The sequence below is a fragment of the Myxocyprinus asiaticus genome, chromosome 39, assembly GCF_019703515.2.
Source record: "Myxocyprinus asiaticus isolate MX2 ecotype Aquarium Trade chromosome 39, UBuf_Myxa_2, whole genome shotgun sequence".
Taxonomy (NCBI): Eukaryota; Metazoa; Chordata; class Actinopteri; order Cypriniformes; family Catostomidae; genus Myxocyprinus; species Myxocyprinus asiaticus.
The window spans coordinates 33,036,906-33,050,720 of NC_059382.1; the positions used below are offsets into that span (position 1 = coordinate 33,036,906).

General features: G+C 36.3%; 2 protein-coding genes across 3 annotated transcripts in view; one reads left to right on the plus strand and one right to left on the minus strand.

Moving 5' to 3' along the window:
- The window catches only part of mindy4b (MINDY family member 4B), a 29,869-nt gene extending 25,655 nt beyond the window's left edge, over nucleotides 1–4,214 (plus strand). For both annotated transcript variants that reach the window (XM_051679777.1, XM_051679776.1), the window contains 2 exons: nucleotides 3,360–3,540; nucleotides 3,925–4,214. In XM_051679777.1, the coding sequence (XP_051535737.1) occupies nucleotides 3,360–3,540; nucleotides 3,925–4,067 (324 nt within the window). In that variant the 3' untranslated portion in view covers nucleotides 4,068–4,214. The remainder of the gene's footprint in view (nucleotides 1–3,359; nucleotides 3,541–3,924) is intronic.
- A 1,015-nt stretch (nucleotides 4,215–5,229) lies between these two features.
- Nucleotides 5,230–13,815, minus strand: part of zmp:0000001236 (mastermind-like protein 2) — a 121,264-nt gene continuing 112,678 nt past the window's right edge. The window contains 3 exon segments of the mRNA XM_051679769.1: nucleotides 5,230–7,046; nucleotides 7,628–7,736; nucleotides 8,523–8,687. Of these exon segments, the coding sequence (XP_051535729.1) occupies nucleotides 6,220–7,046; nucleotides 7,628–7,736; nucleotides 8,523–8,687 (1,101 nt within the window). The 3' untranslated portion in view covers nucleotides 5,230–6,219.

Here is a 13,815-nt window from a genome sequence, read left to right on the forward strand (position 1 = left end):
GTTAGGTGCGTAAATATTAGCCAAAATCAACCTTTGCCCCTGAATTTCAGCTAAAACAATAATGACTCTTCCTAATTTATCTTTAATCTGTTTGAGAAATTTGAATTGTAGATGTTTATTAATCAATATAATGACTCCCCTGCTCTTACTTGAGCCAACACTAAAGAAAACATGTCCACCCCATATCTTCCCAAATTTTTCAGCTTTCTGCGGGGAAAGATGTGTTTCTTGAAGAAACACTATATCATATTTCTTACGCTTAAGAAAAGAAATAACCTTCCTTCTTTTTATGGGGTGCCCCAACCCATTCACATTCCATGTGGAGAGAGATAACTTATTCATATTAACATTTGACATTTTGACATATTGATATAATAAAAATAAATAAATTGTGTGTCAAAAACAAGATTATACAGACCACATTCCCCATTAATTCAACAATCAAACCCTGAACTTCCCACCAAACAAAACAAACAGAAAAAAGAAAAACGTGCGCATTAACCCCACGCACGACAGCGCCAACCGGCGTCAATCCCTCTAAACTCAAAGAGTCCATGTACGCCTACGAGAACCCCCGCGACAACTTTGCCAATGGATTGCTCAAGTCCGGTGTTTCTGCACAAATTTTGTAAGGCAAAATTACATAACAGAAAATACTTTGTAAAACAGACCCCAGCCAACAGGCAGAATAACAGAAAAAACATGTAGATTCATTCACAGAACCGTCTCGAAGGTGTGTTCCTCCACAAAATAAACTCCAGCTGATATAAAGCCATTCAGTTTCCTCGGACAGACAAGCAATTGTTCAGTGAGCCAGCTGTTATGAGTTCAGCGGATGACATAATCGTTCCAATGTCCCGTAAAAATACTCAACAAAACAGGCTCCAGCCAGCAGGAGATTTATCCACAGCTGTCCCAAAGGAGTGATATTCAACAGAACAAGCTCCAGCCGCTAGGTGGAGTCAGCACGAAAAACAAAACCGGCATCCTGGTTCCTCCGATGATCAAGAGCCAAACTAACTCGGAGGCCGCAAAAAAAAAAAGAAAAAAAGAAAAGAAAAGAAAAGAAAAATACACCATAACTTAACTCAGCCCGTCAACTTTATAAAAGACTTCCTTTATGTGAGCATGTAGATATTTTGCGGTCATCCAAAGTGTCCATTCTCGATCTGGCCGGAAACTTCAGTGTAAAAAAGATCTTCCGTCAATGCAAAAGTTTCTTGGAGTCATGCCACAAAACAAACTCCAGCCGCTAGGTGGAGCCAGCGCAAAAAGAAACAAAAATGGCACCCAGCTTCCTCAGATAATAGAGTCACTGAACCACGAGTCAGACCACCAATATAAGAAACATCAAATGGCTTACTCCAATGTACTTATAAAGGAGAGTGCCTGTTTTGGACATGTAAATACTTCTGAGTTCTATTCTCAGTTTGGCCGGAAACAGCAGAGTAAACGAGATCTTTTTCTGATGTAAGAGTTTCTTACATTCCTTGAACCGATCGCGTTTCTCTCTTGTCGAATTCGCAAAGTCCGGGAACAAGAAAATATTATGGTTCTTCCAAGAAAGCTTCCCTTTGCTCCTCGCCTGGCGCAACACGAGATCTTTATCGGATGATCTCAGAAATTTGGCCAGAATGGATCGAGGCCTATCTCCCTCAGCAGATCTCTGAGCAGGGACTCTGTGAGCTCGCTCGATTTCCAGCTTGTGGCCTGTTATATCAAGCAGACTCGGGAAGAGCTCGTCCAGGAATTTCACCATATCTCTGCCCTCTTCATGCTCAGGAATTCCAACAATTCGTATGTTATTCCTTCGGCTCATATTTTCAAAATATTCCAGTTTTTCTGAAATTAATTCCAAATCTGTTTTGGACGCCGGCGGATTAGCGGATAATTCCCTTTCTGATGACTCAAGATAATTGATTTTTCAACTTCTGTCACTCTTGTAAACAACTCAGAGAATTTTGTTTCCATCGCCGTAATCGATCGACGTATTACAGCGAGATATTCCAAGTCAGCAACAACCTTCGTCAACATCACCGACATGTTGGACAGTTGACGCTGAATTTCATCTACTGACGTGCCGTCCAAATCGAGTCCCCGTCTCGCAGTCCCATCAGAGGCCTCAGCTTGAACACGTAAGTGTCTTTTAATGTCTCCAGATTTTGACTTCTTTGCCATGTTTACCTCAAAGAGCAAGTATGTAACTGGGTGTATCAAATCTCACCGGATTATAACATGATAATAATTAAAGTTCGCAGAGCTCATGTCTCACACATCTGCTTCTGGCATGGCGTCCCCGGAAACCGAATTAATCAGTTTTAATATTTCAAAATTGAATTAGCCTAATACAGGGTTTATTAAACTAACCAGCTACAGATAAATAACTATTGCCAAAAAAGAACTAAGACTTGACTTGGACTTGTGACCAAAGACTTGAGATTTGACTTAAACTTGGCCTTTAAAGACTTGGGACGTGACTTGGTTCTACCTCAGGGGCTTGTGAACATGTCTGTATGGATCTATAAACATCATGAAAACTATTTTTTAAATGAACTAAGAAGCAAAATTGCATAAGTTTGTTTAGGTTTATGCTTAATACACTAAAAATAATTTCCCAATGGTGTGAGAATAAAACACTTAAATAAAAAATAAGATATATTTTAGATACAATAAGATATATTGTCCGTAAACAAATCTTAATATACAATTATGTTTTTCATGTAAATTGATTTTGTTTTAAGGATGATATTTTTATACTAAATCTTTTTAGTATAAAACTTCCTGAATTTTTTTTTTTTTTTTTTTTTTTTGCAGCAGCAGCATTTATTCACATGCAACATGTAGGCTTCAGTCTGTATTATCTGCTATTTTCCTGGTTTCTCATACCATTAAATGCAGCATCACATTGTGTCATATATCTAGATGGCAATATGCATATGGTAATTATATGTATATGTGGTTATGCATGATAAAACTGGTGTTGTACGCTCCATATATGGTTAATTCCGGGAAGAGACGGGTTGGGGAATGAAGCAAGTGTATGCACAATCTTCTGCTAAAAGGGATTTATAAAGGGAAATTTGTGCAGGTTCTGCCATACATATGGTTTTATAAATAAAAAAAAAAAAAAAAAGATTGTGTGTCTGCACACTTTTAGTATGTAATTTACACCAAGTTTTATACATGAGACCCCAGGTATACCAGGCAGTATTAATGTTTCTCAAGCTTCATTTTTTATGGTTTCACATACAAAGTGCTGTCTGATTTTACAAGTGTTTTACCATCTTAGTTTCAAGTTGTACTGCACTGTAGTGCAATATTTTTAATGCATTCATGTTTAGTTCAACTTTATCTCTAAGGTGGGCAGCATGCTGAAAACACCCAAGCTTCCTATCTGGGTGTGCAACATCAATGGCACCTACAGCGTTCTGTTCAGCCCAAACCGTTCACTGCTTTCAGACTGGAAGATGGAGCATCTCTTTTATCTCTACTTCTACAATGGCCAACCATCTCAGAGCACCACTACCATGCTCACCATAGGTACAGTCAATAGCTGTTGCCTGTATGGTTGCCAGATGTATGTCAAACATGGACCAGTTACATTACACTGTAAAAGAGAATATGTTGTTTTCTTAAACTATTTCTACCTCATCTGTCACTGTAAAATTACTTCCATTGGAGTAATCCAATGTATTCACATGTTTTACTATATTGAATAACTTAGTTTAAAACATTATTAACTATTAGAAGTATCAGTACATTCTCCTTAAATATCACTACATTATGTATTTATGTATTATTATTAAATATTACTATATTAAATAACTTATGTGACACCATCTTTTAAAATCAGTTATGTGTGTTAACCAAAACTTTAAATAAATTAAATTGTGAATCTTATTGTACTGTTCTTCTGTATTTCAGACACACATTCCCATCACTGGGAGGCTGGAAATAATGACATTCAGGGAGACCCAGAGAAAAGGTTCCCATCTGTAGAGATGACCATTAGGACCAAATGGGAGGGAGCTGTTATCGACTGGAATGGGACAGTGCCTTTTTTCTAAAAAGGACTGAGCAATCCAAAAATATTTCACAATCTCAACATATCAGCCTGTAACAAAAAACAAAAAAACAAAAAAAAAGATTGTGTAGCCAACTATATGGCAAAAAAAGTAAAATAAAATTATTTTGATTGACAACAATATAGTAAAATCTGGTTCACAAATGTTTACCTATTTTCTGGTGCATACAGTGCATACTTGTTTGGATTGGATTCAAGTTGCTGTTTTGCAGGTTCGTATCAAGTCTCAAGTCAAGTGTCACGTAGTGATGGAAAAGACTGTAGTTTCATTACGAGGTTCAATCAATTTAAATCAAGTTCATAATTCAAAGCCTTTCTGTCTTTGGTTCTTGTAAGGTATAAATAAATAGATTATTTTGTTTAGTATTTAATTAAATGTAAATAAGTAATAATTATCTATAAATAATATAAATAGTAAAAGTAATACAAATAAAAATGTTTGTTCATAGATTTAATAGTTACATGACCATTGCATTTGGTTTGTTGTCATTTGTAATTTCTATTCTATATTTTTAAAATACTTTTTTAAATTATTGTGAAAAATACAGGAATAATACTTTTCTTTATTATTATTATTATTTTTTATTATTATTATTCCTTTCTTTTTTTGCTTAAGTAGACAGGACAGTGGAGTTTTTTTTTTCCTCTCTCTTTTTTTCTTCTCAATTTGGAATGTCCAATTCACAATGCACTCTAAGTCCTTGTGGTGGCATAGTGACTCGCCACAATCCGGGTGCTATTCTCCACGGCATCCATGCACAACTCACCACGTGCCCCACTGAGAGCGAGAACCACATTATAGTGACCACAAGGAGGTTAACCCAATGTTACTCTACCCACCCTAGCAATCAGGCCAATTGGTTGCTTAGGAAGCCTGACTGGAGTCACTCAGCACACCCTGGATTCGAACTTGCGACTCCAGGTGTGGTAGTCAGCATCTTTACTTGCTGAGCTACCCAGGCCAAGCTGGATTCTCTGATCACTCCCAATGATTTGTCCTATCACCATGGGTCATGCACACATAAGTGCCAACACACAATGGAGCATGAGCATTGCCCACCAGGCCACATCTACAACAATATTTTAGAAATTTTCATATTTTACATTTTCATTTAACCTGAAATATTTGACATGAATTCCCAAAATGTGCTAAAAACTTTCTTTATTGATGAAGTTTATTATCAAAGACTAAACTGACAATAGGATATACACATATATGGAAGAATTATAGAAAAGAAATAGAAAACATATTTCATATACTGATGGATAAATGTACAGATGCATAAATAGAATATTACAAATAAGACCTTTTAAAACTTACTGTGCCTTTAGAAATGTTGACCTATTGTATTTATATTCAGTATATTTTAGTATTCTAACTGAGTACACATTAGATTCCTTTAACAGATTTTATTCTTTTAAACATATTACAAAATGAAACCATTTTTTTAATTAAAAATGGCTCTTTTTTATTTTCCATTGATGTGTCATTTAAGAGTGAATAGTCAAAACAGATCTGAATTTTTCATGTTAAGTGGAACAGTAGGAACTAGAAAGTCTGGTTCTAGAAGTAAAAATCCCATTCATTTTCTCCATAGACAAACAGATTTTTAACAATAACACAAAAACCTTAAAGACAGACTTAAAGTGAGTTGTTAATCAATGGTATTTGCTTGTGTTAAACCCATCAGTCTGCATTATTTCAACTTCATCAAAACAACAAAAATAAAAATGTTTAATAGCAGAATTCCAGGTGTACACTAGTACACTAAGTACACTACCCATGATCCTGAAGAAAAAAGATCCATATATCAGAGAATAGACCTACAGAGCTTAAATATTCTTCTAAAAATCTTTGTTTATGTTCAGCAGAAGAAAGAAAGCCATACACACCTGGGATGGCATGATTGCAAGTAAATGATGAGAGAATTTTCATTTTTGGGTGATCCCTTTAAGACACCATGAACATGAAACTTTACAATATGTTAGTAGATGATATGAAAAACCAACCCAACAATATAGTAATACAGTTGTGTTTTCCACACAAACACTAAGGTAATAAAATATTTTAAAAGGCCTATCACTTCCGGATTCTAGCAAAATTCTGTGACAAAATTCTCGCACTTTGAGTCTGTTTACGAATGACCACCTAGAATTTCCTCCAGATTAATGTCTTTCATCCAATCGTCATTGCCTGAACCTGATTTTAGCAGGGAGTCGATAAAATCAGAGTCTGCATTGATCCCGGGTACCGTATTATCGTCCTCCTGTAGGAAGTCAAAGGTCAGCCGCCCTGCCTGGTTGTTCTGATAGGTTGCTGGGCTTTGGATCATCCCTGCAAATGTGGTCGGGCATCCTTGCTGTTCAGCAGAGGACTGATTCAGGCAAGTCACCCCAGGTAGTGGGGGTATTCTGGCCTGGCTAGATCTGGGAGCAGAACCTCTTATTGCAGTGTTTATTGGCAGCAGGCTAGAGTGGGGTGCCACCTGGTTGGGCGGACAAATAGGCCTTGGCGGGAAATGACTGTCACTTTGGGGTGCTACTACATTGGGGAGCCTTTTGACATCCAGCCCTGATAGCACCTCACCCTGCTTGGCACTAGTTACCCAGCTCAAAGCAGTGTCCATCCTGTTGTTTTTGGAAGTCATATCACCCAGTCTTTGTCCCAGCATGGCATCTTGACTGACACCTGTCATGGAATGCTGAGTGCTTGATTGGAAATTGGCACCCTGGTTGTTTGTCCCATGGAACTGAGTCTTGTTCTGCTGAAGTCCCATTTGGATCAGGCTGTTGGGTTGCTGTTGTAGCTGGCTTGTGCAAGCTTGAGCCCGTGTGGGTCCTGGATTAGGGTCTTGTCCAAGGGGAAACCTTCGCTTTCCTGAGTTTGATACCATCTTGGTAGCCTGTCCATTTGGCAGGTGGCATGACATGGGTCGGATGTCATTTTGGTCTGACCCATTGCCTGTTATAACAGGATTGAATGTTTTGGTTTAGAATGCTGTTAGACAAAGCTTAAAAAAGAACGTAAATGTCCAATAATTGAATTAAGACAATGAAGACTAATCTGTTGTCTATTTGTCAATATAAAGACTTTAGAAGTTTATGTAAGGTGTAACGTACAGCCAGCCGGTCATTAATGCAATTTCAACCCAACACGGTGATCAGAATAAGGTCTTGTGTCACCCTGAAGGTATTTATTTTGGGATAAAGACCGGCTGACTGAACATTATCCCGCTTAAATTATGACAACTAACAAGATAAATGGACAAATGGACATAATATATAGATTTGTTGAATTAATTTTATTAGCTTAGTTGTAGAGACCATGGAGTGATTTGAGAGAATGCAAGCAAAGCTATGTAGAAAACATAGATTCGCTGATGAGTGTTGATATGGACAGTGGTCATTACAAACATTTATTCAGAAACATTTCAACACAGAAAACTGTTATTGAACAATCTGAATCAAGTATTCCACAGCGCCTTGTGATAATTAAATGTAGTTCCAACCTGCATTATATGAAATCAAAAATACAATTCACACCTGAGTATAAGCTTGGCTGCTGAGCTCCAACTCCATTGTGTGGTTGTTTGTAGTCTGGTGGAGGTCTTGTGAGATGACGATTAAACTGATCTTGTGTGCTCAGTTTCTCCTGAAACATTTACAGGAAAAGAACAACATTTAGCATCATTTGAACTATTTTTAAACCACATTGGGTTACATTAATTATCACTGACTAAGTGGACACTGGCCATTCTTGGGCAACTTAGAAACTGTAAAATCATAAATGCAGGCTTTTATACTTATTCAGATAAACATGTTGATGCATAAATTGTAAAAGGAAATTCAAAATCATTCAGAAAGATATTCCACAAGAACTGGCATCACCATTTTCATCAGCTATTTTGGTTTGGATGTAATGTCAATCCCTGAATGATTAAACATTTATTTTAAAGATCTCTCCAGCAGACATAAGACAATATGTTTGTGAGTTTGACCCAATATGCAAACTGAACAAAACTTTGTACACATGGATAACAGGACATTTGGAGGGCATATGCCAAATTTAATCCAATGTCAATGCTAGGTTGCACTATAATTTAAGATCATCCTAATTTGCAACTGTGATCAAAGCAGTTGAAAATGTACACCAAAACAACTGTGTCCACAGCATCTATTCTATCAAATTTGGCTATTTTGGTCATGTTTTTTTTCACATGTGCTTGGACTCCAATAATTGCTGCTTGCAACTACATTTGACTTTATATTCATAAAAGAAACATTAAAACGTGACATGTATTAGTTTGTGAATTCTTACATTTTTCAGCTGGATGGAATTTTATTACTGCATAGAGTTCTAAAACCAATGATAATTTGATGATACATGGCACGTTATATGAATTTAATAATAAAGGACACTCTAAATGCTGTTACTCACTGTATCGGTGATGCTGTGCTGTGACTGGCCCAGTTGTCTCTGAATGTTCTGGTCCTGGCCTGGGTTTTTCAGTGAATTGAGAACAGCTGACCTCTGCTGTTGGACCTGCCCAGTTATATCCACAGGTCGACCATTCGCTGGTAAACGAGGTCCTGGTAAAATACACTACAAATGGAAATCACATTATTTTTACTATTCACATTGAAATTGCATTGACATCAAACAGGCCCAGAGGCATCATGTACATATTTTCTGGAGGGGGCACCAGTGGTAGAACTGGCTCACTGGGTGCCGTAGTAGTGTTTTGCACAAGGATGTAACCACATATTCAGGATTGGGGGGACAAAATGTAATAATTTAATAATCAACCATGTAAAAAACCCAAATCAGTAGACCACTATTATGAATATTGGCCTATGGTCATTACAGCCCTGCTTTTGCATACAGTATAGGAATTGATAATAATTGAGTTTTTGATTTGCCATCAAGGTTCAAATCCTGATGTAATATATTCTAGTGTGACTGAAAAACTTAATTCAAGCAAAACTGCAACAGAATTTGACAGTCAGAGATCACCATCTATTTGACATCTATTCATGATGTTTTGATTAACAACTCTTGTGTTCAGAGGGAAAAATTCATACGAGTTTTGAGTGACATGAGAGTGGATAGATGATGACAAAATTTCAGTTTAAAGCATGATCGTAGAAGGAGCAACTTGATTGGACTGACCAAATTTAGACATGCAAATTTCAGCCACAGCTGAGTTTTTTTTTTTATTATTATTATTTTTTTTACCTACAATAAACGTGTAACTAAATAAACTTCATTATCAAATATACAAATAATTATTTGAAAGTTGCATTCAAAATCCATTTGGCTCAAAAAACCTAATGATTCTGAACAGTATGGGGGACAGAAAGAGAATTTATTTTCTGAAATAGTTTTTCTGAAAGAAATAAATTATTCTGAATAGGGTTCCCTTGCAAAAAGTAAGCATGGTTTAGTTGAACTATGATATTTGTAGTAAAACCATAACCACAAAATTTGGCTTTACCTTGGCTTTACTACAGTTACAATATTTTAACTGTGACATTCATAGTAAAACCATAGTAATAATACAGGAAAACCAAAACTATGGTAAAAAAATATAATAAAATATGGTTCCTTTGTTTTAAGATGTTAATTTGTGTTTCGTGTTTTAACCAATAAATAAATAAATAAAATTACAGTTGAAAATTAAAATTAAAATTAAAATGAACCAGGCTTCACTACAGTAAAACTGAATATCATAGCAGGAATATCATAGAATATTATATCAGAAAATATGGTTACTGGACAGTAGTAAAACCATAATACATTTTGGTTATGGCTTTACTATAGTAACCACTGTATATAGTAATGGTATATGGTTTTACTACAGTAACTATTGTAGTTGAACTATAGTTACTGAAGTAAAACCATGGTAAATTGTGTGGTAACTATATGGTTTTACTACAAATACCATAGTTCAACTTAGTCTTACTGTAACAATTTTCATGACGGATGAATAATGCTACTGTGAGAACCCAAAACAATTGCAAGGGAATGCACACTTTTGTGAGAGAACACAAAAGTTTTAGTAGAACTGACCATTGCATTGTACAGACAGAGGTCTACTGTGATTGAACAGTTAATCCACAAGAGGGCAAACTTTGTTTAGAGCGCTGATGTTACACAATGCATGTACACATGTGACTTCCTGTGTGTGGTGATAGGGATTTTCCATAGCCTTTCCCACACTGCTCTATAATTTGGAGAAAACATGTCCATGCCTCCATCAATAATGGGAACATAATGGTACCAAGGGGAGTTCAAATTATTCAGATATTCTCATAACATCCTGTCGATTTTAATATGCCTACAATGATACATAGATTGTAAATAAATGCTTGCTCTTCAGAAAGCACAGTCTTACAAAGTGTTTAAACACTTAAAACTGTTGTTCTCTGTTTTAAATCACTTTAACTGCCTATATGAGAATTTTCTTAGATATCAGTGAGGCTGAGGAATATCTATCAGTGGGAGACTTTTTTTTTGTTGCATGCATGCAGTAGCAAGGAAGGGTTTACTGCATGACTGATAGCCTTGCTCAAGCCCTGCAGCTCTTAGAAGACTGATCCTAAGGGGTGCAACCCAATTGCTGAACAAATTTATTCAGCCACAAGGCAGAGGCGCCCAATAACAGATAATCTCACAGGCCTACTTATCCCACTTTTTTTTTCACTTTCCTGAAATGCACACTCTTACTGTAAACAATATGTGCTACTTCAAGTAAGTTGCCCTTTCATAGATCTGAAGTTATGTTTTATTAAAGTAACCACTTTGTCTGAGATGTTTCTCCTAAAATTTCACAGGGGAAATAAAAATAGAAACAGATAACTGTTGACAAAGTAAGAGCATAAAGAGTCATATGAATAGTTTAGATCAGATAATGTGCTCTTGGAAGAATTTAATTAGAAATATTTTATGTCATACTGAAATCTCCTACTTTTCATTGCAGACTTGGTATCTTGGCAAATCTAAACACAGTTTGAGATTTTACCGAGATGCCTTCTAAAACTAGAACAGACACTGTCTTTTTCTCAGGAGAGAAATCTGAGAAGCAAGAGTCTCCATTTGATCTCTATTCAATCTTGTTGCTTTCTAGGAGAAACAACTGTGATATTAAAGAAATCCCATTTGTGGTAGAGTTAATTGATAATTGTGAATAATGTGGAGTTATCCAAACCAACATTAGTTACACAGGAAAAATAATTATTTCTTATGTACTGTAGTAATATAAATAACATTTCATCACTTGTATTAGCATCAATGCTTAACAGTTTATTTTGTATTAGTTTATGAATTAGTTTATTATTTTGAATTAATTACTAGTGAAATGGGTAACACTTTATATTAAAAGAACATTTAATCAAGCCTATTCATTTAAATAGATATACAACTGTATATCAAACTACCATATGGTTTTTAGTTGTGTACTACACCATGCCAGCAAAGAACTTCCTTACCCTGACACACATTTTGTGTGTTCATAAAGGACTTTTATTTATTTATTAAATATATGTTTCGTAACATTTTCATATGTATATATTTTACAGACAGTGCATGCTTTTGGGGGACTGATAAATTCAAAGCATGCTCACCTCTTCAGTCACCACTACACCACTGATTTAAAAACTGACTGTACAGAGCAAAATCCCCAGTGTTAAATTAACACTCCTTGGTGTCTCCACGAGTCCACTCTACGGAGTGTTAAAAACGAACTCTCAGCAGTGTTGAATCTACTCTGTGTTGTGTTGAATGTTGAATTGGCCAAGCAGTTAATGAGATCAAGTAGATATACTCTTTGAGTGATGATTGATCATTAGTGATGACATCTGCCGTTAACAAGCAGACTCTACTGAAGGAAAGAGTGAGAGACAACAAGAACAGGAAAACGAGAACAAACCAGCAGACACCACAACAACTGAATCTGTCTAACTGAGATGTACATTAGCTGCAAATAAAATAGATTATTGGACAACAATCTCTTAATATGTTGTGTGAGAAATTTTAAGAAATGCAGGTTTTGTTTTTCATATGTGTACAAAAGTTATTTTTAATAGAGGGTTGTCTCTATTTTGTGTTGCTGATGTCATTTTATTGTTTCATTTGAATTCACCATTATGGTGATTATTGTTTACTTTGTTTAGACACTTGAACTTTGAATAATCATAAAATTATTTTCTTCCAACCAGTACAGTACTGTTCAAGAGAACAGTTGTGATGCACTATGGAAAGAACACTTTTACCCTTATTGAGACATCATTCAAAGTGTAAAGAATAGAAGCCATAGCTTAATTTGAAGTTTGCATTTACTATAGAAATATAATTTGTAAATAATAAAGACGGGTAAATACAATTATGTTTTAACAAAGTGAGCATATACTTCCTCTCAGGGATAAAATTCTTGAGTTGTCAATGATACACACAGACATCAACCGCCCCCTTTCGCGGCCGGTTCTCCCTATGGACAGTCCACCCCTGATGTAAACCTTGATATTACACCGCATCAATTTTTCTTTAATAGCTGTGCACACAGCATATACACATCGATGGATGGTCCGTATACTATGACCGAAAGTTTCCCCCACTTCTTGGTGCATGTTGTCAGCTTGAACAGGATAGACGCAACATCAGGACCAATATTACAGTCCTATCAGAAGGGCAACTGCTCCCTTTTGTTCGCAGTTCCTCGACTTCTGATTGCATTTATTTGTGAAATTAAAATGACAGTAAGCTGGCTAATTTCAATTAACTGTCTCAATACTCTCCCCATTTTACCAAAACTGTCCAGCTCAGTAGATGGCAGAAATGCACCATAAACTGGATTGCCAACCGGCAATAATCATCACCATAAGAAAACGTTCTTGCCTTTGACAGCGCTATGGATCATGAAAAAACTTTAACTAATAGCACATTAATAAACTGCAATGGTGATGTCGAAAAATGGTGATTGTTGTGTTCAGTCGACAGCTGTTGTATTGCATTGTTAGTGCTGTCTTGTTCGGTACACAACGATATTAAATTAGCCAGATAGCTAGCTAATGGCGAGCTGCTACCGAGCCTGATCGGTTTCCATTACAGCAGGGCTGCCTGCTAATACTTCTTAACAGGCTGATTTCATGTCTGTGATTCAGTTAGCTAGTTGTGTGTATTACTTTGCCGAACTGCTTGCGTTTTTAGCGACACGTACCTGTTTCGATCGGCTACTCTACATGTAGAACATAGGCTAAATACTGAAAATTACTCAAAAGTTTATCAACGATATCACAACCTTTTTTCCCCGAAATTATCATTATCATTTTATCACCCAGTCATATCATTAGGTATAATTTTGACAAAAACTCCACAAAAAACTGTATGTGTGCTGATGGCAAGATGCTAAAATACAGGACAAATCTCTCTCTCTCTGTCTCACACACATGCGCACACACAGGCGGCATATATACTACGTAACCTCTGGTCGGCGATCCTAATGAGCTATGTAGCTACACTTACCCAGTGTTTGCGACAGTACAATATTAGCTAGCTTTGTGTGTTAACTAATGTAACTAACCTTTGAGAATGTGTGCTTCCTGAAGTTTCTGCTTCTGAGGGCACAACCAAATGTGAGCACAAATGACACGGCAGGTGCCGTCATGTTTAATGGGACTCTTATCACATTTCGGGGTTTACGTGGAAATACATCATCGAATCATGACATATGGGG